Source organism: Nipponia nippon, unplaced genomic scaffold (genome assembly GCF_047370975.1).
Source record: "Nipponia nippon isolate SJK-2023a ecotype South Korea unplaced genomic scaffold, ASM4737097v1 scaffold_3, whole genome shotgun sequence".
Classification (NCBI taxonomy): Eukaryota; Metazoa; Chordata; class Aves; order Pelecaniformes; family Threskiornithidae; genus Nipponia; species Nipponia nippon.
Window position 1 is genome coordinate 17,234,042 of NW_028262347.1, and position 27,344 is coordinate 17,261,385.

At 41.5% G+C, this 27,344-nt stretch overlaps 1 protein-coding gene and 1 long non-coding RNA gene across 4 annotated transcripts in view; one reads left to right on the forward strand and one right to left on the reverse strand.

Annotated features, from left to right (window-relative positions):
* Nucleotides 1–3,684: 3,684 nt before the first annotated feature.
* Nucleotides 3,685–13,104, reverse strand: LOC148054518 (uncharacterized). 2 transcript variants are annotated; one of them, XR_015706719.1, is made up of 3 exons: nt 12,704–13,104; nt 5,725–5,862; nt 3,685–4,842 (listed from the first exon to the last, which is right to left on the reverse strand). It is a non-coding gene; the product is annotated as an uncharacterized LOC148054518 (long non-coding RNA). The 2 variants fall into 2 exon arrangements; XR_015706720.1 differs by lacking the exon at nt 12,704–13,104 and adding an exon at nt 8,852–8,981.
* An 826-nt stretch (nt 13,105–13,930) lies between these two features.
* Nucleotides 13,931–27,344, forward strand: part of CPNE8 (copine 8) — a 111,823-nt gene continuing 98,409 nt past the window's right edge. For both annotated transcript variants that reach the window (XM_087766930.1, XM_087766931.1), the window contains exons 1-2: nt 13,931–14,081; nt 26,379–26,419. In XM_087766930.1, the coding sequence (XP_087623056.1) occupies nt 13,942–14,081; nt 26,379–26,419 (181 nt within the window). In that variant the 5' untranslated portion in view covers nt 13,931–13,941. The remainder of the gene's footprint in view (nt 14,082–26,378; nt 26,420–27,344) is intronic.

Here is a 27,344-nt window from a genome sequence, read left to right on the forward strand (position 1 = left end):
GTGCCGAAGGTGGTTATGGCTTGGCTTCTACAACCTGAGAGAGTCTTTTAGTGTATTAAGTTCACAGATTGGTTGGGAAGTTGCACCAAGGCTGATATTAAGACCAATGCTACATTCTGCCTACGGTTTGGACTTCTGAATGAAATAAAAATTAACAGTTTAGTTAAAAAGAATAAATTGAGCTAATTTTTGTATTGTGACTAATGGTTATTTCTTTACCGTACTATGTTGTGCTGTGAAAAGCTACTATTGGAAACAGAAAAATATGATCAGGTTTGAGAAAATAACCAATACTTCCTTCTGTCACATTGATTTGCTGTGTTGAGAGAGGCTCCTGTGCCACAGGTAGGGTTAGGGTTAGGGCCTCATCATCTACGGTGCTGATCTGTTCTGCAGCCTGGAGGACCAGGCCAACAGGAGCCTCATGGGTTTCAACGCAGACAAATGCAAAGCCCTGCATTTGGGACGGATAAGCCCAGGCATGGGTACAGGATGGGGTCTGAGTGGCTGGATAGCAGCTCTGCAGCAAAGGTGTTGGCAGACAAAAAGCTGACCATGAGTAAGCAGGGCACCCTGGCAGCCATGAAGGTTAACAGCGCTCTGGGTGCATGAGCAGTAGCACAGCCAGCGGGCAATGGCAGTGATTTTCTTCCCCCAGGTCACATTTGGGTACAGCATTGGGATGCCTGCTATAAGGCAGTCAAGCTGCAGAGACGTCACTGCAAGATCATTAAGATGATTAGGGAGCCAATGATTAGAACATAATAAGCAACAAGAGCAGAGGGAGCTCTCCTTGTGTAGCCTGGAGATGAGAAATCCAAGGAAGAGCCTAACTGCTGTCTTCCATTACCTGAGTGGAGCTATGTGACATTGTGAGAGTTGCCTCTGAGGTGCACAACTAAAAGGCCGAGAGGCAACTGTCACAAGCTGCAGCAAGGGAAATCCTAACTGGATACAGGGCAAAATTTTTACAAGTGGTTAAACACTGCAAAGGGTCACCCCACGAAGCTGCACAATCCCTGCCTTGGAGCCTTTCAACACCCAGCTGAACAAAGCCCTCAGCAACTTGACCTAACTTTGAAGTTGGCCATGCTCAGAGCAGGAGGACTAGATGAAACACGGAGGTCACTTCCAACCTCAATGATCCTACCATTCTTTGATAAAAACAGCAGGTTTCCACATTTTGGACAATGTGAAATAGCACTGTCCTTGCTAAGTTAGCTACCATGCTGCGACGGCCTCATGATGCAAAGCTGTATTTAAGGTTTCTGTTAGATTTAGAGTTGGACAGACACCTACAGCAATAAGTAAAATAAAGGTTACTGAGTTTAAAAGGTTGGATTAAACTAAGCTTTAGATAACAATGAAGAACAGCTATTTTGCATCATTAAGATTCTCTACCTGGAAGGACTATTAAGACAAGGCTAAATATAGATGTTACAATGTTAGAATCATAGAATAATTAGGTAAAACATGGTTTTAATTTGAAAAGGGATGATAAAGTAAGTTTTGAAGCATGATGCCTAAAATTTCCTTGCCATACTGAGTTTCTGCGATGTCAGTGGCTTCTCAGCCAAAGCTATGCCAAGGCAAGGGTTAGTCTTATAAAAGGTAAATTCAAGATTACTGATGGAGCTAAGAAAACAATGCTGGGTTACAGTTCAACAAAAGCTGAGAGTGACCCTTTCTGGTGCACAGTTCATGATCCGGTTCTTGGGATCCAGGTGGCACTGAGGAGAATGCTTGTGTTAGGAGTCTGCTTCTACAAGACGCCAGGTAGCAGAGGAATTTAATTCCATATTGCATTCCTGGGATGGTTCTTGGAATTAGGTGTGCTGCAAGGCTAAAACTGGACTGAGGGTTAGGATTAGTTTATCTTCAGCAATCATGTATAAGGAATTTATCCTTCTGTTAGGAGCCCAAGTGTGTTCTTCATAAAGATTAATACTGAAGCATGTATAATATTCTTCCAAAAGGCTTTTAAAAAGTATAAACTTTTTTAAAGTACAAACTTTTAAGTGCCTTGCCCTTTTAAAGGGCTACTTATGTGTCTTGGGCAACACATAAGCTGGACTAAAAATATATTTTGTAATCAAACGTCTTCTAAATTCACTATATAACTCTACATAGCTATGCTAATTATATTACTATGAAAAGATACACCAAAACTGTAAATGACTAAGGACTTGAAGTTAATATTTAAAGTGTAATATTAATTTGTACTGAGTTATCTGTTAAACTCAAGACGGTTAATTAGTTCATTGTTTATTTCTGTTCTGTTGAGCTCTTATAAGGATGAATTTGGTCTAGGTTGTTTAATTTTCTGCAATGATTTAGATATCCAATATGTTTAAGAATCATTCTTATTCTAATTTTTCTCTTAGTCATGCAAAGAAAGATTAATTTACCATTTTTAAAGCTACTGAATTAGCAAATTTAATTTTTTGGTGTTTATAGTTAAATTCTAAATCAAATATGTAAATATGAAATGGGGAACCACTATTCAAATAAATGATCTTTTTTTTTATTTCAAGGAGCTTTGTGTTTACCTCTGAGGAAAATTCAGAATGCAATCCATGTGACTGTTTCAAAACCTGTCATTTACTTTTGCTTTACATTTGTTTTAGCATTTTTTGGTAGGTTTGTTTTGCTGGTTTATGTTTTTTTTTTTTTCACAAAAAAATTTGAAGTGTTCATGCAGTTACTTTCTCAGCTTTGACAAATGCTGGTTGCGTGGGCAGCTAGCCAGCATCTTTTTGCAGAATAACTTTAACACAACTGTGCTATGGTTACCTCAATAGTAGGATAATTTTCATAGAATTCTTGCTACTGTGACTCTGGAATGTATGCTGCTGGTATCTGGCAATTGCCACAAACTAATTAGTAATTTATTTTTGAGGATGAATGTTTATTCCACAGTTGGATAAATAATGTGTATGAAGTCACTTTAGGGGAAAAAAAATATTTTTATAAGGATGCAAGACCTTTCTGAAAAGAAGAGAAACAAAAGGTTCTCATTTATTGCAGATACAGAATTAGAAGTCCTGACAGCCATCAGCACAGTTCAGACTATGGTACTGATACAGTTTAATCTCTCATATTCTGTTAAGTAACAGGCTCTAATTTACCTCCTGTTTGAGAAATATTGTGCAATTCTAAGTGGTATTTTAAAACTGAAAATAAGGAATGGATCAGGTCTCATTTGAATAATTTGTGGATATGAATAAGTACATTGAGACAGCAGAATGTGACATGTGAGAAAACAGAAATATCGTACTTGTACTTTTCCCATAGGCAAAGAAATAGTACAATAAATCCTCCAAACTCAGCAAATGTTAAGTGGGGACTTATACCGCACTTAAGTCAGGAAGAGTGCTGCTGCCCAACAACACAGTTATGAATTCAAGCATTCCTGCATTAGTGCCACAGTTGTTCTGGAAGATAGTCAGACTCATTACATTATTTGGGCTACAAATTTTCAGCCTCATTAAAACCCTAACTGCTTGAATGTTGCCATGAAATGAGGGAAATCTGATGGACAGTGTTCCCGAAAGACAACCCACATGCTGTCAACTGTTTGTTGAAGGTATTTTAATGTCATGGAAAATAATATAAAATTAAAATTCATCAATGATGGAATAAATGATGAGGAAAAAGAAGTATTTTTAAAATTCACTTTGGCCATCCAAGGTCCTTTTCTGTTTCTACAAAAGAAAGAGAAACAACTCTCTGAAGTTCTCACTTATTTCTTCTCTAGATATTTTAGCGAGTTGCTAAATGCCATTACTATAAGTCACACTGCCTTTTTGATAGTTCATTAATAACGCAAAATCAACCTATATCATAAATTAATGTTTGGTAACTGGGACTGTAACTGTCATTATAAAATGCAATCAAAATAAATGCTGTAAAGTAGGAAAATTTAGTTCATAGATATAAATGAGTCATGAGTGATTAACAGCAGCTTCTCAAAGAGCTAGTGTATTCACTTTGGAGCTTGCTTCTGGTAAATGGGCAGAAAAAGACGACTTTGCCCCGTGGTAACTGTAATTCTTCAAAACATCTTGTATACAAGGACCTCACTTTTGCTGCAGATGCCTCCCAGCTGTGTACGCAACAGCCAGGGTTCCACCCATACCGAGGGGCAGAGCAACCCAAACCACGGCACAGCTCCTTCCCTGCCCAGAAACCTGCTGCCTGCGTGCTGGGAGAAACCTATGGGCTGTGTAGAACCCAACCGCACCGAGTAGCTCAGAAAATTACATTTACTCTAAAATAATAAACTTTCTTTAAGTATCTGAACAAAAAGACCTTACTGCTGGAGGCCTTTTCTGGAGGTGAAAGCCAAAGTGATTTAACGAATTAAAGTGCTTTGCCAGACCGAGCATCTGACCTTAAAGCTCCTATCAAGGAATAATGATTGATAATTGTGGGAGTAGAGGTTTTTAATAGTATTCCCGGTATTTCAGTTACTGTTGCTTGAGCCTTTGTAGGTTGAGACATAAAATCAATTGCAGAATCCAAATCAACATCATAGACGGTACTGATAGGGTCTGTGATCCACTCAGAAAGTCTCTCATCTGGAAAATAGAGGATGTTTTATATCCTCTCATGATTTCACAAATCCTTCCAGACACAATTCCTTCTCTTCCCAGAATCCAGATGATAGGACTCCATCGTGTGGGAGAGGTTTGCACTTTCTGGTTCCACATCTAACTCTGGGTTATCGGATACAACAGAGAGCCTTAAGGACCTGTGAAGTTTTTCCTCAATGGAAATACAGTCACGGTCTCTTTATGCCCAAAGGGCGTTTGTTGGTTTCTTCCACAAAGCAAGTGTAATCTGGGAGGAAAAAGAATCAAGAAGTGAATGAAGTAATTAACATAAAAATCAAACACAGCTTTCAAAATTAATTTGGGACAGAGCTTCATTGTAAGCCTGACTGCATGAAAAATAGTACATGGGAGGGGACCTGGCAACATGCTGGGAAGGAGTGCAAATTCTTTGAAGGAATACAGGAACACCCACCACTTTTTTTCAAAATGATGAAGCAACAGACATGGTATGGGCACATATGGTGACAGGTTTTTTTTAAATTCCACTATCTTGGCTTACACTGAGAAATTTGTGAAAGAAACTGTTAAAAAGCAATTGACAGAAAAGTTTGGTTTTGCTTCTTGCTGGCTGTTTAGAATAGACAGTGTTACCCTGACTCCACTGGGATCCTTCTGGGAAGCTGAAACAATACGTGAACCTGATATATCATCCAGAGTATATTTATCTGAGTTCGAGTGTGTGACTATTGACAGGCAGTGGGTCCAACACTTACCCAGATTAGTCCAGGTTAACACCCTCACCTGATGTGTATCACCATGTACACATTTGTCTGAATATTTACAGGTAGGTAATAGATCAGCAATCGGTGATCCCTAAAGAAATCTGTGGTGGAGTCTACCCTGAAAGATTAAATCTGTGACTATTTTGGCAGAGACAGGCATTTCTTCCATGGTCTAAGAAATGTGAGCTGAAGTCTCCTCTATGGTATTAGGAAATGAAGTCATGTACATAAGTAATGAAAGGCACAACCTGACGGAGAAGGGTGGTTCAAACATAGCAGTTTGGGTATTGCTGCTCTTGTGTTGAGAATTGCTGTAATGAATTTTTTTTCCTGAAAGACCTGAGTTTGACTTTCGTCGCAAACAAGAAAATAACTGGAAAACATACCTATTTGCTGTAGAGGCTGAGCGTGCTAATTTCTTCTGAATTAGGTAATTCACAAAGCAAGTTTTACATATGAAGACTTTGCCTCCAAAGATGTGTTGCTAACGGTGGCAGTGATTTTATGAACACCCTGGAAGCAGGCTGAGGGAAAAGATGTGGACAGAGATTAGGCAGAGAAAGAAACTGTGAAGTATATTATTCCTGAAAGATTTGTAATGCTCACATATTTTCTGCAAATCAGCTGATATTTCTTAGAAAAATGAAAGGCCTAGAGGTGAGTGGGCATGGCAGGGAAGGATAGAAAAAAATAATTCCAATCTTCAAGGGTAGTCCAAGAACATGGGAATTGGCTGAAGAGGAAGAAGTAGATTTCCTCTTCTGAAACTAAGATACTTTCCTTAAGTGCTCAACTGATCTTGTGATGAACGTGTTGAGGTTTCATTTTGGGGCTGTCTGATGTTATATTCATTAAAAGCATACTCCTTGATTGTTATTTAGACTTCTCAAAATAAATTTTATGCAGACAATCTTTTTGTCACCATCCTTGCTGCCATACTAAACACTCTTATTTTAGCAGCACCTGAAATTGCTGCCATGAGCTAGTCATGAGTTGGGTTTCTAGAAAAATGGCTTTAAATGCATCCTTACATTTTTCTGGCAAGCTGTCCAGAAATGAAATCAGTCTGGCCTATGGCACAGTTGCAAGCATATGAATAATATTTCTTCATTCAAAAAGGCCTAATCAGTTTGATTCCTTGTTCTTTAAAATGAAATCTGAACTGTAATCTGACTTTGTTGACTGCTAAAAACTAGTGCTAAAAATACTCCCAAATCACATGCTTAGAACTTGAGAGCCAGAAAAAGTGCTCCGTAGATCTAAAATTCCTCTGTGCATAGATGTAGAGACGTTAGTGTGCAGTACTAAGTGTAAGACGTGAGATGGATTCCATGACACCTCCTGGATGACTCTGAGAGTGCTTCGGGGGTCTTTGCCGTTTTGGAGAGCTCTTGAACAAACTGAAAACTGTGACAGGAGCTGATGCTACCACTACTTAACCTGGAATGGCTGTGCTGATCCTATGAAAGAATGCTTTCCTCTGGACGTGGAAGGAAGGAGCCTTATGGTTGTGCTGCTGCTGCTCTGTCTCTTCTGGCCTGGATCAAACTGGAAGAAAGCTTGAAATAATCCAGGAAACTTTATCTAGTGCAACAGGTGCTTTGATAGATAATATAGCCAATTCTGCTGTAGATAATACAGTGAGATGTGAATATTTGTTGGATAGCTATCCTTTGCGTCTTTGGAGAGGGGAAATGGTATTTATACTTCGTGATTTTATTCTGCATGGAATCAGTAGAGAGGTATACAAACAAACGCATTACTAACTTTGTCATGGTAGAGAAATGGTGAAATCATTAGCTGTCTCTGCACTGATGACTCACTAACTTCCTCATGCTTATGCCACGGTGACAAGCTGCTCTTTTCTCCTGCAGACAGCACGGATATGTTTCAAAGACTTTGAAACATAGGCCTAGCTACTTTTTACTGAAGAATGTACTCTCCTTGACACCTGTGAGACTGCAGACATAAGCCCTTGAAAAACTAGTGTTTAAAGTGAAAACCTTGAAGGAGTGGAGATTTCTTCTTTATGTCTAACCTCTGAGTCAGACACCTCCTTTAGACTTTACTGTAACAAAAAGAGAGCTTCATGAGTATCTGTGTGTCTTGAAAGCGGATTACAAAATCATGGAGTTGTAGGAGATAATTCATACTAGAAGAATAAAGGCACTAAGCATATCCATCAGCATGTTGTATCATGGATGCTGTTTAAAGCCTGTGGTCTGGATTCAGCCACGGTGCTTGCTGATGGTTCCAGTAACGATGATGGTGCTGATGGTTCCACCTGCCCTAGCGAATGCTAAGTGCCTTGTCTTTGGTCAATGGATTAAAACAAGCAGCAATAGCAAATAAAGAGGAAGCTAAGTACAGTAATCAAAGGCAGGAAAGAAGGATAAAACAATTCTCAAACTGCAGTGTGTATTATGATATTGGCATTGTTTCGGTGTTATGTCCAGCTATCAGAAAGGACCAAGTTGTGGCTGAGTTCATTCTTTAGGCTCTTGAAAGAAACAGTTTGACAGCAGCCAGGATAAAAGGATGGTATTTACTGGATGTTAATTAAGATAATTACTGAACAAATACTTGAAATATTATATGTTCATCACAAATCCAGCTGTAGTAAGCAGTATTTTGGTTGTCATGAAAATGGTATTGTATTATAATCACAGTTGTTTTGTTCCAATAACGCTGAAGCTCACTTCTAAACTCACTCCCATATCCATCCACATACTCTTTCACATCTACAGAAGAATAGATGCCATTTCCAGTTCCTTAACTTCCTATTAATAGTTTGTGTTGGTTTTGCGTGGGTTTTTTTTTAGGAGCTCAAAGACTGAATCATAAAACTTCTTTTCTTGAGATGTCTAATTAATCATCTACAAGGCAGAAAGCTGACAAGGTGGAGGGGAGTAATCAATATTTGCATCCTGTGGCATTCGGGTTCAATTATACTGCTGAAACCTGGAAGAAGTGATGTTTTAAAGCAATCATTCAGTGTTACACATTACAGCTATTCTGGAATCTGTAGTTTGTTCATAGTTTATGCTGCAATTACTGCAAGCATATCCCTCATTCCTTAAATTAGGTTGCACATATTGAAAGAAGTTATGTAGATATCTGATAATTAGCAACAGCTGACAATAATAAAGTAACAATCACAAAAGAAAGCGAGGAAAATATGTCCTGCTTTCCACTGCAGAATTTTCAGAGTCAGTGATCACATTCAAATGTCAGCATAGCATGTAGAACACACAGCCCTGATGTTTCTTCCGCACTATAATTTGATAGCTATTTTGTACATAAATTCCAGACACTGTCCTAATACTTAGGCATTGTTCCAGTCCCCACACCTCAGTGCCATTTAAGAATGAGCAAATACGAGGTGCCTCTGTGGAATGATAATAATATATACTTAGCCACATTGGTGCACATCTTTTAACTATCCCTCGTTTTAGTTGTTAGTTTCTCTTTCCCATATAAATCACTCTCAGTGCTTGCCAACTATGTACTTACTCTAAGCCGAAACATTAGAAGACAAAATAGCTGTGCCTTTATAAACATGATGAGAGAAGATGGATGTCTCCCCAGCAACACTGAAGACTTGAATTTCCTTAACTCCTCCATTATTTTCATAGGATACTCTATTTATAGAAACGCCAATAACCAACTATTTCCATTTTTCGAAGCAAAATAAAACATTAAGATCAGATGATATAAAAATTATCAAATCAAATCCCCACCTAACCCAAAGCAGTGATCTGAAGTGGATTAGTAGGGAAAAATATAAGATCATATCACACTTACATGATATACTTTTAAGTTACCCATGCCTATAGTTACTATAGTAGTTATATAACATATAGTAATATATTATAGTTATTATAATAACTATTCATGCCTTTTAAGTTATTCATGCCATGTCCTGTGGGATCCACTGATTATGTTTAGATTTTTACAGTAGATTATAAAAGAGGAAGGAACACTATTATAATACTGAAAAAGAGTTTTAATTTTTTTAGAAAACTGTTCTTTATTTTTTAGTCATCTAGTACCCTGTTTGTACTCGGCATTAGCCTCTCAAGGCACCAGTGATCCTTCACCCATCCCTTCTGTCCTGGCTTCAGCTGGGATAGAGTTAATTTTCTTCCTAGTAGCTGGTATAGTGCTGTGTTTCGGATTTAGTATGAGAATAATGTTGATAACACACTGATGTACCTTTGTTTTTGGTTTTTTTTTAGCAATTTCAGCTGTAGGCTTACTGGTTTGGCTGCCTGCAGACACACCTAGAATACTTGTGAAGGTACGTGGTTTCTTGGCTGTAGCAAAAAATTCAAACAGGCCGGTTTAAGAGGATGGCATGTTTTAACTCCAGCTGGCAAGTAAGCCCCACACAGCCGCTCGATCACTCCCCCCTGGTGGGATGGGGCACAGAATCAGAAAAGTGAGAAAACTCGTGGGTTGAGATCAAGACAGTTTAATAGGGAAAGCAAAAGCCATGCACACAAGCAGAGCAAAACAAGGAATTCATTCACTACTTCCCATCGGCAGGCAGGTGTTCAGCCATCTCCAAGAAAGCAGGGCTCCATCACGCATAACTGTTGCTTGGGAAGACAAATGCCATCACTCCAAACATCCCCCCTTCCTTCTTCTTCCCACAGCTTTATATGCTGAGCATGGCATCATATGGTGTGGGATATCCCTTTGGCCAGTTGGGGTCAAATGTCCCAGCTGTGTCCCCTCTCAACTTCTTCAGCCAAAACCAGCACATTGTCCTCCCCTTATTCCATACCATTTACATCATGCTCCAGTCCCACACTATCCAATACATCCTGATCAATCACCACCTCCCTTCCCATACTTTGATACAATACACAGTATCATTCCCTTTGTCTACGGACCACCCTTGTGCAATGTCTGTAAAATGTCCACAAAATGTCCATCGAGTTCATTTAGCCCATGACTTTGGGCTCCATCTGTGATGGTTGTCACTCAGGACAGGAGAGGTGATGTGTTGTGTGGAGTTACTGGGCACTAAGGCCAGCTCAGGTCGGGTCGCTGCTGCACCTGCACTTCTTGTAATGCTTGTCTTCCATTGGTTTGGGTGGTTCCTGCTATAGTAATTCCTATACCATGCAACTGGGATCACGGGTTACAACAATTTAAAGGTGTATCCATTACAATCACCACCCCTGGCCTCTTTGGAACAGACCATAGGGTTTAACATTGCAATGAACTCCTCCCCTTGCCCCTGCTCCAGCTTGGACTTATCCACAGACTGCAGTCCCTTAGGGGAGTACCTGCTCCAAGTGGAGCCTTATCTATGTGCCACAGTCTCCCCAGGGCCATACCTGCTGCGGCATAGACTTACCCACAGCCACCGTCGCTTGGAGGTGCACCTGTTCCAGCGTGGCCTTCTCCATGGGCCACAATGCCTTCAGAGATAGACCTGCTCCAGCGTGGCCTTAACCACGGCCAGAGTCCCTTCAGAAGTAAACCTGATCCAACATGGTCTTACCCATGGCTGCGGTCCTTCCAGGGGCATATCTGCTCTGTCGTGGGGTTATCCATGGCCACAGGTTTTGAAGTGCTCCAGCATGACCTCATACACAGCCACTGATGCTTCAAGGTGTACCTGCTGCAGCATGGACCTACCCACAGCCACAGATGCTTCAAGGTGTACCTTCTCCAGCATGGACTTATCCTTGGGCCACAATCCCTTCAGAGGTACCTGCTGCGGCACAGACATAACCACGGCCACAGACGCTTCAGGGTGTCCTGTTCCTGCATGGACTCATCCACAGGTTTCAGTCCCTTCCACTCGAGTTCACACTGGAGTTCCAGCCTGTCCAGTACAGCAGCACAGAAACAGCAGCCATGCCCTGGCCATCTGCCAGCCCAGGCGCATGGCCATCGCTGTTATCAAAATGTTCCCAGGCACAGCAGAGTAAGATGATTAGCAGTACAGCATAGACCAAGCAGCAAAAGCAAAAAGCAGCCACTAGTGAGCACTAGACTGTTATGTGCAGTAAGGCAAGCAAGCCCCATGGCAAGCACAGGAGCCTGCCAATTAATAGCTAAACAGCAATAACAGCTATAGATTCAATCTAGCACATTCCAATCAAATCTGTCATTATCTCGAACCCTTTGAGTCCCACACTGGGCGCCAAAAAGGACTCTTGTGGTTTAACCCTGGCCAACAACTAAGTAACACACAGCCGCTCGATCACTCACCCCTGGTGGGATGGGGCACAGAATCAGAAAAGTAAGAGTGAGAGAACTTGTGGGTTGAGATCAAGACAGTTTAATAGGGAAAGCAAAAGCCATGCACACAAGCAGAGCAAAACAAGGAATTCATTCACTACTTCCCATCGGCAGGCAGGTGTTCAGCCATCTCCAGGGAAGCAGGGCTCCATCACGCACAACTGTTGCTTGGGAAGACAAATGCCATCACTCCAAACATCCCCCCTTCCTTCTTCTTCCCACAGCTTTATATGCTGAGCATGGCATTATATGGTGTGGGATATCCCTTTGGCCAGTTGGGGTCAGCTGTCCCAGCCGTGTCCCCTCTCAACTCCTTGTGCACCCCCAGCCTCCTCACTGGTGGGGTGGACTGAGAAGCAGAAAAGGCCTTGACCCTGTGTAAGCACCGCTCAGCGGTAGCAAAAACATCCCTGTGTTATCAACACTGTCTCCAGCACAAATCCAAAACAGAGCTCCATATGAGCTACAAATTAATTCTATCCCAGCGAAAACCAGGACAGAGGAAATACTTTGGTGACACCTGATGAGAAATTGCTTTGTGTTCAATAACTGGACAAGAGAAGGAAAAGAAAGAAAAGAAAATTCACGTGATACCTTCCTGAAAACAGAGGCAAAAGACTGGAATTAGGGTGTGAAGTTAGAAGGTTATGAATAAAAATATCAGTGATATCTTCTTTGAGTTTCCGCCACTGAAGTTATGTTTCAGACATGTGCTGTGCACAGGGAGTATTTGTCCCGTAAATTGACCATGTTGCTGTCTTCCGTATTCCCACTGCTTAATCCGTTGGCTAGGAGCTAATCAGGTGGCTACATTCAAGTTCTCTGACCATCATTATTTTGGTGTACTACCTGAGATCATGCGCTGAACTTGAACTACACCAACAAGAACTTAGAAATGAAACTAAAAAATGAATGTATTCTGACAAGGTTTTTGGCTTTAGAGTTACATTTGTCGTTTATAAACAAACACATCAAACTGCATTGTTTCTACGCGTAGAACCACACTCAGAGTAGCAGAGGATTTTCGTACATATCCTATGATGTTTGACTTGCCCTACATATTGTGCGACTACAGACATGGCATTTAATTTATCTGCACCTTACCTTCCCATCTGTGGCATGGGGATGGTAGCACTTCACATGTCATCAGACTACGATGAGAAATGAATACTGGAGGCTATGATGAGAAAGGAGTACTGGGGGCTCCAGAGACGCCATGATAATGGATACAAATTAAATACATGAGAAAGAAGATGATGAAACTGTTACGATTATTGTGGATTATTATGAACAGATTCAGCAGGACTGAATTAGTGGTCTTTAAAAAATATAAGGGCCTGCACAAGTACACGAGAGGGTGAAATGCACATTTTGCAATGTGTTACTGAATGCGTGTAATAACCGAGGTAAAACCACGTCTTTCCCTCAAGTCCCGTGTAATAACAATTACTGTTCTCTTTCCGAGGGCAATTAACACGAACGCCTCATTTTCTAGGCTCGTTTTTCCTTTTTCCCGCTCACGACCCCCCGCCAGCGCAGCCCGCCCTCCCGCCGCGGCCCCTCTGCCGCGCCCCCTGGCGGCGCGGAGCCGCCGCACCCCGCCGCGCCCCGTCCCGTCCCGTCCCGTCCCGCCCCGCCCCTGCCGCACCGGGCGGCGGCCGCCGCGCCTCGAAACGTCCCTGGCGTTGGCTGCCGGGGCGCGTTTTCTTTCGTGGCCCGGGAGAATAAGGCCTGCCTCACCGCGGGGCCCGCCCGCAGGGCCTTCAAGTTTGGGACGTTACCGGACGGGGCGCGGCCCGCCCTCGCTCTGCCCCGCCGGCGGCTCCCGCGGAGGCCGGGAGCTGCTCGGGGCGTGGGGACTCGCTCGCTCACTCACGAACGGGGAAGGAGGGGTTTCCCCGGCTTGCCTGCCGGACAGGACGGGAGTTTCCGTGCGGGGGCCGAGGGGGAAGAGACCGGGGAGGCGCGGGAGCGAAAACGCCGGGGCCCGCCGCCACCGCGGCCCTTCCCCGCCCCAGAGCCTTCGGGGTCGCGCCGGCCCCGCTGCCGCTCCCTCCCGGGGGCTCCGCTGCGGCCCGGCCGCCCGCCCCCCGCAGCGGCCGTCGGGCAGCCCGCGCGGCGCCCGCTCGCGGTGACGTCACCGCCCCGCTCCCTCGCCGCCTCAGCCGGCGGCGGCGGCCCGCGGGCGGCGGTGCGGGCCGGCGCTCCGGGGCTCCGCGCCGCGGGCGGCGGCCGGCGGCGTCGCGCTGTGGAGGGCCGCCTGGCACCGCCTCCTCCCCTCCCTCTCCGCCGGCCTCCCTCCCTCCCTCCCTCCTTCCCTGCCTCCCTCCCTGCGCTGCCCCATGTTCGGGCTGGAGAAGCCGGCGGGGCAGCAGAAGCCGGGCAGAAGTGGTGGGTTTCCGAACATGGCGTCCGTGGGGGATTTTAACGTGCTCAGCTCCAGCATCCCGGCCACCAAGGTGGAGCTCTCCGTGTCCTGCAGGTACGGCGCCGGCTCGGGGCTGCCCTGCCCGCTCGCCCCGGGGCGTCGAGGGGGGCAAACAAGCGAGCGGGGCAGGTCCCCGCGCCGTGCCGGGGCAGGGCTCCCCTCGCCCCGGGCTTGTCAGCGGGGCGGAGGGAGGGGGGGGGTCAGCGGCCGGGCGCAGGGTTGCCCTGCAGACGCCGGGCGCTGTGCGAGGCGCCTGCCCCCGGGGAGCGCGCCCAGCGCCGGGAGGCTGCCAGCCCTCCGCCTGGGGCACAGCCGGGGAGCAGCCGGAGCCCGGCCGCCTGCCGCGCACTAGGCGTAGACCGCCGCGGGGGAGCTGCCGGCCGGCCCCGGGGGAGCCGCGCCGGCTCTCGCAGCGACCGCGGGCAGCTGCCGGCGGTGCCGAAACGGGCGGCGGCGGCCGCTGCTGGTGCTGCCGGCGCCCCTGCCCCGGCCCCGGGCCGCTGGCCGGCGGGGAGCGGGCGCCCGAGCCGCGTCGCTGTGAGCGCAGAGCGTTTCTCCAGCAGGTATTTAACTTCTGGAGCTGTCCCAAGTGCCGCGGGTGGGGACGGAGAAGGCTCCCACCCGAATAATCCTTTCGTAGATTGTTTAAGGCTCTCTTGCAAAACTGTTGTGAAACCGGGCGTGTTACCTCGTCACGTTTTATCGTAACGCTGCAGCCGATAAATTAAAAAAATGCCAACCCGTAAGACAAAACCTAGTGGATGCAGTTTTGTTTGTCGATATTTATTTGGCCGTGGTTTGTTTATCGGTATTTCAAACATTCTGACTTCTCCCTTGAAGCACAGGGAATTTCCCATTAGAGGTCTAAAAATATTTTTATTTGTGGGCTTTTATATTCGCATCTCCATTCACGTTTCGCAGCTTCCTTAAGTATTCCCTAGTAGTTGCAGAGCAGTGGTTCCTTTCACCAGCAGAGTTGGCAGCTTCTAGCGGATAATTTGAACTGTTAGTGTTGTTTCCTGATGGGAAATGAGACAAAGTTTGTGCTACAGTATGTTGTTCCATTTTCTAACGTAGCTGCCCGGGAGTTGCTGCTGTGAACAGTACTTCTCCGAGGACAGAACAGCAGTGCTCTAAACTTAAATTGTCAGACCACTCCCTCTCTTCCCTTAGTAAATAAAGTATGATTTCGTGATTTATCAAGGCTGCGTTTCAACAGAAGGCTGAGACGATGAGAAATATAGTAAGATTGAATCTGGAATACTGAAACGGTCACTAGGCTGACATATGAACACACTTACTGCCTGTCTTTGCAAAGTTCACTGGCAACAACCACAGAAAACCCTGGTCCCATGAGGGGCGTGCTGTTATGTGTAAAAACAACCCAGGACCTTTAGGATTACTGTTAGGTTCTTCAAATAACCTGTCACAATTACAGATGTCAGAACATTTATGCTGGATTTGACCCAGTTCACTTACAATGGGAGTTTCTTTCATTCCAGGTATTATTTGTGTATACCTGCAATGTTTTCTTCAAACTTTAGTTTTATAGTGATTTGAGAATCCATCAGATAGTTATGAAGAAATGTTAGGTATATGACGTAGTCATTCTCACTTTAGTTACCTTACTTGTAACTAATTTCAGTATATAGTTTACAATGTTAATTTCTCTGTAGGTATCTTCAAAAGCCATGGTTGTTCTGTTAAAACTGCTTTTTTTTTTTCTTGTTTAAAAAAATGGTCTCCCATCCTGATTACGTCTCAATGTCAAGGAAGGGATGGGAATTTCCATGGTGATTCCTTTCTTCTTTATGTGCTGGAATGACAGCTTTTGATTACAAAATCATGCTTCAAAATTGAGTGTAAAATGAATGACATTGGGGCAGAGATTAATGATTAACACATTTGTGATTCATCTGTAAACACATTCGTTGGCTAAAGCTCTCGAAAAGTAGTGTTAAATGAAATTGTGAAATACAGCAAGAGCAAACTGCAAAGTTCAGAGAATGCTGAAAATTCTTTAATAATTAGTGGTTGTGTATTCCTTAGCACCTGGAGAGAAATGGTTTTAAAACATTTTGGGTCATGACATTAGTTTTCCCTTGACCCCTGAAGAGTTGTAAAACCAATTTGGTCACTAGTTACATCAACAATTATCAGCTGATAACTGTTCTTTCTTCCTAGATTATTTTTTTTTGCTTGTTTTCATTATAGGGAATATGGGAGCTTCTTCCAGTTTGTACAGGTGGTGTAACTTGGTGATCAGTGAAGCAGTGCAAGCTGTTTGTGCTACAAAATAAATTTGTGACTCTAGACAACATGCTTTTGCCTCTCTTTTTTCTTTCTTTCTTCTTATTCAGTAAGAATACAGCTTCTGTTCACTTAGCGCTTATTCTGTATGGTTCGTCTGTCAGCGCTTCCCGAGTTAATTTGCCCTGCATGCCCAAACTGTCAATGTTACCGAATTAGCCAGGTTCCAGTACTATGCAGATGGCATTGCACTACTTCGTATTCTGCAAGCCAGCCTGTTTTAGCTTCAGGGGCACATCAGGTAGCCTTCAGGAGAAGCGCATCTCATAGGATGAGAAATTGTCTATGAAAATTATAAAATCCAGAAATGTTTTGGGTATCAGGTGATGTTCTTTCTAGGGTTACTTTATGACTAAAAACTTTTCATATGATTCCCGTGGCTTATTAAATGTCAGCATTGGCTGTAGTTTTACAAATGCTAGAAAAGCAAGAAATGAATTGAATTCTTTCTAGCTATTAGTACTCAGTGCCTATCAAACAAAAAGTTTATGATTCTTTTTTGACTCTTGTAAGATGTAGATTTCCAAACCTCTGAGTTTTGTTATCAGGAATCTGTATTCTTTGGCTCAAGACCCAGGTCTAATGTGGCGGAACAAGTTAAATGTGTCATCCCAGAGGATCCTCTGGTGTTGGTAATAGTCCACTATTGTCTGGATCAATTGTATTAGTAGCCATCTCCCTCTGCACCCTGTAGCTCCCTTCATCACATGCTCTGACGGGCATCCATGGTCTGATGAAAATGTCACTGTTGCCTGCTATGCGATCTTTGTTTGTCATAGCCTGGCATAATTTTGCACGATTGTCATGTGGTGAAGGATCAGGACCTTGGCCCTCCAGTTGGTGTGAAAGAGAGAATATAGGCTGCTCTTTGTCTTTTATTCCACTACTGTTTTCCAGCCCGAAGGCTCCTCTTCCTCTAAAGGGGTATTTTCACTGCATACTGATTATAGGCTTGTGCCTAGACTTGAATCTTCACTTACCAGCTGTGTGTGTAAACTTGTGGTCCCATGTGAGGTTTAGGCTGTGTGTCTGTCATCCTGTATTTCCCTCTCTGGTGATGTTCTTCGCTGATTCCAATCTAGTTAAATCCTGGAAAAACTTCATATTCTGTTCTCATCTTCCCTACTATCAGTGCAGTTACTATGTTGTTGACTGAAGTAGCGTATTTAATGCTAAGAACACAAGTAGATGATGGTTATCACATATCTTGAAGTTTGTGCTGTGTGTGAACATACAAAGTTCAACGTAGTTCGACCGGCTCTCAAGTTTTTCACTTTTTGTTGTGACCTGTATAATGGTGATTTATGTTCCTCATGGTTACTGTGTGGACTGACCTAGTTTTTTGCCTGTAGTCTCCTGATTGAGCCACAGTCTTTATGAAACCTTATCTTACAAGAAAGGCCAAGAGTTTCATTATGCCTCATGTTAATGTTTATTTACTTACTGAATGAGGAGTTATCAATCAGAATTACCTTCTTGAGAGTAATTTTTTAGTATCTATAGGAAAGTGAAGCTGTAGTTTGATCACTTTATGACTTCTAGTAGTGTATCAAAGATGACATGGATATCTGAAAGATGGTAAAAGTGTTGTAAAATATTGACACAGCACAGGGTCACTTTGCTAATTCAGAAAGTTTGTTAGGATAGTATTGCTCTACTAGGCTTTATGCTCAATCAGGCAGTCTGTCCTCATCGTTCTGGGTTTATGCTGGATAGGCTCTATGCTGGCTGTATTCCAACACCAGGCATAAAGGAAGCATAAACTCCTTATCATGGTTAATTCAACAGAAATACAATTGGTTGCCCATGCCTGGTTTGGATCAGTTCTATGTCGCTTCACAGTTTGTACAGAAATCCAATATTAATGAATGTGCTAATGGAATTAAGCAGATCTTATTCTCAGTAATGAAGATAATTTAATTTCAGGTTTCTTGCACAGAGGAACAAAACATACTACTTCAGAATTTTTGCCTTTCCTTTTGTTTGGCAGTCTGGAAGTCTTAACCAGCCACTTTCTAGTGGTTGCGGTACCCAAAAGTATGTTTAATTATATCTTTGATTGTCCTAGGCATTGATTTCTGGCAAGATCGCTTCTCTCCAGCCAGTGTACTTGCCTCCTGCTTTTTTTTAAATATTAATCATTTGTTAGAAATCCCTGTCGCAGAAAGATGCCATGATAAGAGAGATCTGTAACAAATTATTTGAGCTTGTAACTCTGTATGGTAAAAATACGGAATATAAAATTCATCCTGATTGTAAGTCTGGTTTTCATTTTCCTGCTTTCTTTGTGTATGCGTGTCCAGGTTGGATTAAAAGTCTGTGGAGCGGTTATGTGTGACTGACGACAGAAAGTTGATCTTGCACGTTTTTTCTTTGAAATGAAACTGCCTAGACAACCAGCCAAGAAAAATGAGTGTATTGGGAGAAAAAATGTAAACGGGTGGCAGTGTCCATCAAAATAGTCATGGAGATGCATTGCTGATAGCCTACACGGTTTGGTTTTCATCTGTGTGTCTATATTGTTTGAACTTTAAGTATGCAGCTATGTGACTTCTAGAATTTAAGGCAGATCTGTTGCCCTGTAAATTCAGTCTTGTGATTGCTAGGAACAGGCCCCAGGTTTCACACGAACTGTGCAAGGGCTCAGGACTCGTCAGGTTTTGTCTAAACTTGTCTTTGCCTACATGGAGCTTTGGTTGGGTTTGCTTAGCTGCAACCCAAACCCAGCGTTTTTTCTCATCACCAGGTGGCTACTGCTTAGTTTCGCTTTGGCTTGTCTTTGTGTAATTGTGTGGTATAACCATATTTCTTTCTACAGATAGTAGTAGCAAGTAGTTATTCTGTGTAGAATGACGTATTTGTGACCCTCAAAGAACAGCGTAGTGCAGAGGAGCCTCGGCGTGGTGTGACAGCCGAGGCCTTGCAAGCGGGGATGCAGGATGCGGGGTGGAGGAGCAGGAGCAGAGGCTGCAAAGCTGGGGCTCGGGATGCCACTGGGGACCCCAGTGCTGTGAAGAGCTCACCAGTGGCTGGTAAAGCAGTGCAGGCTGGGAGCTGGGCAAAACCAAAAGAGAGGAAAGAGCAAGTCTCAAGCAGATGTAATACACGCTATATGCAGTAAATGTGGATGTAAAATGGAGGTGCAGACCAATGAAGCAAGAGCAAAAGATGTAAGAGCATGTTGGAAAAATAGCCCAGGTGGGGGTCCTCAGAGTGGGGAGGAAGAAGCCATCATCATCCTCCTCCCTCTGAGACCACCTGCTCCGCCCCTGCCACCACTGTGAACTCCATGCTTCTCCGCAGACAGGGCGTGGGACACTGACGGGTGGCTCCCTGTAACACCCTCCCACAGCTGTGGGACACTGACGGGTGGCTCCCTGTAACACCCTCCCACAGCTGAAGCCAACACCCTTAGGCCTCAGGAGGGTGGTGTAAAGGAAAGCCTGACAGCAGGAAAAGGGCTAGGTACTAAGTAGTGTGTAACAACTTTAAATATATTATTATGAAGGCTTTCTGTAGCAGTAGTATTTTCCTCATTTTCTTCCTTTCTCTGCCCATCTAAGCAGTGCCTCACCCACCAACACCCCTGCGATAGCTGAGAAAGGATGAGGAGTATTACATTGATGGTATACGTTTGCTTTCTAAATGACTTCTTTGATGTATACCTTTCAAAGTGTTGTTTCAGAAAAAATGTGCAAAACCAATCTGTATGTTTTATATATTGTTATACATTAATGAAACACTGTATTAACTATACATTCCTAAAGAAATCAGATCTAAAATAGGACAGCATATCCATGGATTTGGATAGGCTGGGTGAAAGTAGCTGGAGGAAAGGACTGGTGAGTTGACACTAGATTGAATAGGTCTTTCGACCTCCAGCAATCCTTAGTGCCGTCCCCCAGGATATGTCACTAGTAGCTCAGAGGCAGAGACTGTTTACCTGCCCAGCCTTAGAAACATAAATGTAGATGGTTCATTTTGTTGGTTTCAAATAATAATTGGGTTGGTATTGAAGCAGAGTTCAACTCGTTTGTGATATTCCTGAATGGGCTTTTTTAATTTAAAATGGAACAGTCCAAGGTTGTGTTCAGGTCTGCTTCAGCTGCAAGAGTAGCTTTTTGTAATTCAGTACTTCCTGCCTGTTTCTACAGAACTGCTGCAAAACTATTGCTATGTGTAAGTAAATAAACTTGGCAATTCCTTTGGATTTTTTTAACCCCCAGGAGTAATCAGCAGTTTTAATAGAGGTTTCATCCTAAAACTGTTTGCATACATCTAGCCAGAGAAGACTTTCTGTGGGTTGCCATAAAACTCATGGAAGCACTGCTGGTCTAACCCTTCTCGTTGCTTCTCTTTTTCTTTTTCCCTTAAGAGAATGGCTTCTGAACCAGTATATGTTTAAATTGACAATGAAAGTTACTGGGAGGCTGAAAATTATTTCTTCATCTTCTTGTGAACAAGAAGAGTCAATTACTTCTCCAAAGGTTATGAAGAAGTTTTGTGGAGGTTTTCTTAAGCTTGCATATCAGGGAGATGTTTGCTTTGTTCCCAGTCCTTCTAGTGCCCCAAAGAGTGGAGGCAATCTGAAGAGAAAGAAAGAGGTCGTCCTAATTGCCTTTTAGTCAGGAAAGCCACCATTTTCTCACCTGTGAACCTTTCCTAAAAGAACCAGTTATTTTGACAAGAAGATAAAATTCTGAGAAATTGTCTAATTTGCTTTTAGGTCCAGGGCATTTGAATCTAGAGATCTGGAGGCTAAGAGCTTGCTTTTTATTGTGTTCTGACGGAATACAGAAGGAGAGAGAAGCTAGCACTACAACCGAGAAGTTGTTTGTGAAATTACTCTGCAAGAAGTCAAGTGGACTCTTCACTCAAGTAGGCTTTTTGGATCATACGTCATCTTACCTAGGACTGACCGTTGCAAGTCCAGTAATACCAGTTAAGGCTGAGGGACGGTGACTACTAGGATGTAATACAGTTACGTTACAACTAGTAGTAGAATGGATACTATTCTGCACAGTAAAAAGTGAGGAGATGCTTCTTTTTTCATGATCTTCCTTGAAAAAGGCACATGGGCCTGGCATTAAGTGAGGGAAACAGAAATGCATTTGTTTAATGAACTGTTTAATGAACTAGGGACAATTCCTCTTCGCATGGAGTGATACAAGTGTACCGTGAGAGAAGTAGTGTATGCTTATATGAGAATATAATATATTGAAAATGTATGTTTTCTAAAAATTAAAAATAAGTTTGCGTGGGTAACTAACTTTTGTGTTTGCAAACTGCTGAGTGCTTTATTTCACAACCAAGGAATCTCTGCATGTGCTTAAGTGTAATCTAAAGATGAAGAGAAACATAAAACCTTAGCACCCAGAGAGATTGATAAATTAGTCTGAACTAAACCACATTTTTATCATTAAGAATTTCAGAGCTGTTGAAAGCAATGTATAAATGTCTTTTTCCAGTCATATGAACACAGTTGTTGGTTGTGTTTTTTTGTGTTTTGTTTTTTTTTTTTTTTTTTTTTTGAAACTAGAGAAATCGATTTTAAACTATTCAGTTCTATAGTTACTGTGGTCTGTTCTTCAGTGCAGAATTCTGTCATTTCTGAAGGGGGAACTGGATTTACTTCTGCTTAGCAGTTGGGCTTAACAAAGGGTTAAATTTAAACTAAAAAATTACAGAGCAGGAAGTTCATTAAAATAAAGTCAAATTTGAAGCAAAGTACATGTGAACAAGGTGAGTAAATGTTACTTTTTAATGTAGGTCTGTCCTTGCTAACATACATGTAATGCATAGAATACACGAGATTGTACAAAGCAACATAGACTGTAATGATTTTTGTTTAGCTACCACCACTAACTAGATCAGTGAATCTTGAAGTATCTGATTTATATATCTGAGATGTGTTTACATTAGACGTAGTACAAAAGACCTGACATTAGGAAACATTTCTTTACTGAGAGGGTGATCAAACACTGGAACAGGCTTCCTAGAGAGGTGGTTGATGCCCCAAGCCTGTCAGTCTTTAAGAGGCATTTGGACAACGCCCTTCATAACATGCTTTAACTTTTGGTCAGCCCTGAAGTGGTCAAGCAGTTGGACTAGAAGGTTGTTGTAGGTCCCTTGCAACTGAAATATTCTGTTCTATTCTAAAACAATTTTTTTGAAGCAAAGCACTGGGCAGAAGCTGTTATTTTGACAAATCTTTATGGAGTTCATGAAACTCTGTGAACCAAGTGATTCTGCAAGGTATAGCTAAATATGTCTTAACTTTTCTTATTTACTGATTACTTCCTCCCCCCCACCCCGGGGAAACTGCTCTCATTATACAGAAAAATAAATCTTTATCCCAGCATTTCTGATTTGTCTTGTGCTTTCCAGTTTAGACTAAGTAGGTGTTATTGCCATGGCTCCTATTTGTTTTTTTTTTTTCCCTTAGTCATCTATACTATTGCAACCATTTTGGAAGGTCCACTCCAGAATAGGCAGGTGCAGAATGAATTCCTTCTGGATCTGTGATGGTACAATAATGCTTTCTGCACAGATGTTCCTAGACTTCTTTGCTGTAGGTATTTGATGTGCATGTTTCTCCAGGTAAAAGCATATGTCTCTTTTTTTTTTTTTTCCCCCCTTCCTCATAATTGATAGCAATTCCTTCTCTTTTCTTTTTGCATTCTTTATCTGAAAAGCTTAATATGCATAGAAAAAATATACTCACTGTGTTCAGTCAAAATAGGAGTCTGTTTCTCTTGATTAGGAGGAAGAAACAGAAGTTTCAGATATTTTTGGTTTCTGAGTTTGTAAGCTTTCCTAAGACTGTTTCCTGAGACAAAATAGCGTACTACCAAAGAGAATGCTTTTCTCAGGAAAAAGGGAAAGAAATACACTCTGTATCACCCAGCCTGTACAGAAAGTGCCATGGACTATTAAGGGGATAAAGACCACATAAAGTTCCAGAAATACATCCAGTCTTCTTTCTGCTTTCGCATTTAGCATTTGTTTTGGTTGTAGATTGTCCTATGCTTATGTGCCATGCAGTTTTAATATATGTAATGGAGCATTTTGATTGTTTTTCCCCTAAAATGAAAATGCACAAACGAAAGTGAGCAGCTTCTTAAGCTGTTAGATGATTTAGTGGGCATATCAGACTTATTTTTGTGTATGTGTTATTGGCACTAGTCTTTAAGTTCCTTCTGAAACTGCCTGCATTGCTTGAACAGCTTGCTAAGTTCTTATGTTATTATTTGGTTGCTTATTAATGATTTGGAAGATCAGGCATGTCTGCAAACTTTGCTGAAGACATTGTTTATTTATGGTAAAATGTATGGAGGGGCGAATTGAGGATATTACAAGCTGTATTAGTTCAAAACTGTGAATTAATGACACTTACTGACCTGAATTACAATCTTAAACTTTGGTATCTCAACCCTTACAATCCTTTCAGGGATACTGTCTGTGTAGAAATGTTCTTAATTCAAGAAGTCCCTGAGCAGCAAATGGTTGGTGACCAGGAACGTTCTCAGGAAGTATTACTGATCATAGGTGTTAAATAGTATAAGTGTTCTTGCCTTGTTCTTACGCTTTTCCCATGGTAGCTACCTTTTGCCACTGCTGGAATAATTGGGATAGACTGAGCTTTACAGTACCCGTTATGGCCAGTCTTTATGTTCTTATGTATATGGGAAAACAGAGGAAGAAAAACTGAAACTTAAAAAGGAACAAAATAAGTGTAGAAAATATTTTAAAAACTCAAAGCACCTTAGCTAGAGTGTAAGAGTCATTAAAATGGTTTAATCTTAATCTGCAGTCACAAACACTAACATGCCAATTATAAGGTCATTCTATAGTATTTATGCAGAGGAATTAAAATTGCTTGGAATCCTAATGGTGAGCATGAGAAGCCTATCCCAAAACATAATGTACTATTTCTTTCATATAACCCTAATTCTAGGTTTTTATAGCAATTCATTTGGGAATAATAAAACCAATTCTAGTTACCGTGAATTACTGGCATATCTATGTATGTATAATTAAAGAGGAATAGGGGACAATTTTCATTTCGGATTGGCAGTTCTGATATTGCAGAACTTACTGTACTGTCTTTTAAAGCAGTTTGCAGTGGTCATTGTCAAATACAGACTTGGAATCGCTGATTTTCCTGGGTTTGTTAATATTTCAATTTATATTTGCACATTTTTGGTTAAGATGGAATGCAGTCTCTCTGAGTATAATTAAATGCATATATGAAAATCCCACTTCTGAATGGATTAGAGAAGTTTTGAAGAAGTAGCATGTGCAGACTTCAGGTTCATTCACAAATACTAATTTTAATCCTAGTGCCTACTTTGGCTGAAGTAAATAAAACAGATGCGCCCAACATTCTTTTAAAGCCATCTTCTGTTCTTATTGCTTGCTCTGAAATGTGGACTTGGCAGTACCTAAACTGGGAAACCAGTATGTTTTCCTTGTTGAAGTCTGAGTTGACCGCTTAGAACACCTGTATTGAACAACATATTAATACACTTTTCAGCACTGTTCCGTAGCACAAAAATAATGTGATTTAGATCTGAATGAGAGTAATAAATGGTGACCTTTGAAGAGACTGTACTAATTATTAAAAATAATAAGCTGTAAGGGATGTAAACTGGTTATTTAATCCTTCCTCTTGCTCCAGGGTAGGATCAAAGAACTCATTAGGACTTAAAGCTACCTAACGTTCTTAAAGACCTTCAGTGGTGGAGATTTCACATCATGTCTGGCCACCTTTAACAATGAAAGATGGTAAAACAATGGAATAAAGTTCAACTTCTGCGCCTGCAGTGCAGAAGATTCAACTTAGGGTTAAAGCTGTTCCTACTTGCTCTGTTGACATGGAGATCAGCTTCAATTTGCAGCAGTGTTTTCCTCATAGATAGATTGTATAGACTTCTGATTATTTCTGCTTCCACTGGACTCTGGTGGCTCTGTGTCTGCCTTAGATTGCAAGAAATTGGAGTGCCCAAAACATTATTGCTTGAATTGAGTGTTTACCAGTATTATGAAGACGAGACAATTACTCTAAAGTGGCATTTTTGTTTATGTATTACAGTATGCCTTTTTCCCAGAGGCAAAAGATTCTTGACTTGCATTCAATTTGTGGTCTACTGTGATGTCCAGAACCATTTTTAACATAACTGCTGTATATCCAGCTTATATGAAGCTATGCTGCATTTTTGCTGTTGATTAAGTTTAATACCTAACTTTACCTGCTTAAGTTTAATAGCTCGCTCTTGTCCCTGTTCAATGGCATTCTGTTTTCAGACCATTCTTCTAGTTTGTCAAGATTTTTTTTTTTATTTTTTTTTAATTTTTGAATGACAAAATGTTGGTAACTATTCTAAGTGGTTTTCTGGTCAGTCCTGCTTCTCTAGACTTAGTGTTAATTTGAGTCTCCTCATCTGTGCATGATTCTCCATTGGCTGAAGTGTGGCTACAATATTGGGACTGCATTGTATAACAAAGAAATTAGTTCTTCCTACTTTTTCCTAGGTATTTTGTAGATACTTAGAAAATTCCTATTTTTGGTGTATGTCCTGTGTGTGCTTTTGTTCTCTTTACCTTACTCATCCATGACAGATTCTTACAGATATTTGCTGATGGCTCGAGATCTCATAGCCATTCTTTTAAGTAAAGTCTAAAGTTTTTGGGTTCAACTAGCATGTTAATCTCTGGTAGAAGTTTGTGATTTAAAGGTATTTCTGTTCCTGATGTCCATTATATATATTTAATGTGCTTGTTGTGGATTGCTTTTCACTTCATGGTGTTGGAGTATATGAGCCACAGTTTGCTCAAATTCAAAATGTATAATAAAATGAAATATAAGAAGGCTCAAGTGTTAGTGCTGACTGACTTCAAGTAAATCTTACATATTAGGAGGACAGAAAACTAAGCTGATTCTCAATCAAAATTGTTAAAAACATTTATGCATTTATATCTGATTTGTATCTTTCACCATTTTTTATAAATAAGATTATTTTTATCTCTTTTTTTTAACAGAAATCTTTTGGACAGAGATACATTTTCTAAATCTGATCCGAGTAAGTATATAGCATTTTATTTTTTCTTCTCATCATGTACTCCAAATGTGTAAAGACTGGATTAAAAATTAGGTGGGTCATTTTCTTCAGTGTCAGTTAGGTTTACATTGTCTTTGTGAAAATTATTTGAAGTAATTGTTACACTTATTTAAGTTACACTCATAGTTTCTGTTATATGAACTGGAATTTTAAAGACTCTGTATTCAATATTGCTTTCCTGAGCTACATGGTCTCTTATTTAGCAGTCAACTTACTTTTTCCTGAAATTAATAAATGCAGAAAAGCATTTCTTCTTTTTTTTTTTTTTTTTTTTTAGTATCTGTTGTTCTAGATCTCTTTCAAAGCGAGTAAGCAAACTTCTAAATAAACTAGAAGCACTTGTTGCTTCTAGTACATAGTGTCCACTAATCTTAGAGTCAAACGCTGAAAAATAAAATTAAGTTAATTCGTCTCTGGGAAACACGACCTTTCCTGATCAAAAGTAGTATGATGGTTTATGAATTAATGTTTTCAGATATGTAGGACAGTGACACCCATTTTCCCCTTAAGTTTTATTAATGCATGACTAGATCCCAAAAAACTCTCATGTCTATGAATTTATATATGATGGGACTTCTGATTTAAGATCATGACTATCTTCCTGTATCAGACACTTTATAAAAACTTTAATAAAGAACAAAGACCACAAAAGATTTCCTTTTTTTCTGACAATGTTTAATCACAGTACTTCTGTAGTGTTAATTGACTAGTCCTTAGATTATGGTGTCTTGGGTCATGTTGTCTCCCCTACAACTCTCTATATCTTTTTAACTGTAAGTTCATTTTCTTTTTTTAAGCCTGGGCTTTTCTTCCTTAGAATACCATGTATTGTGCTTACTGACATTGGAAATGACCCGAGACGCATGTACTTCTGTCAAGTGTCTGG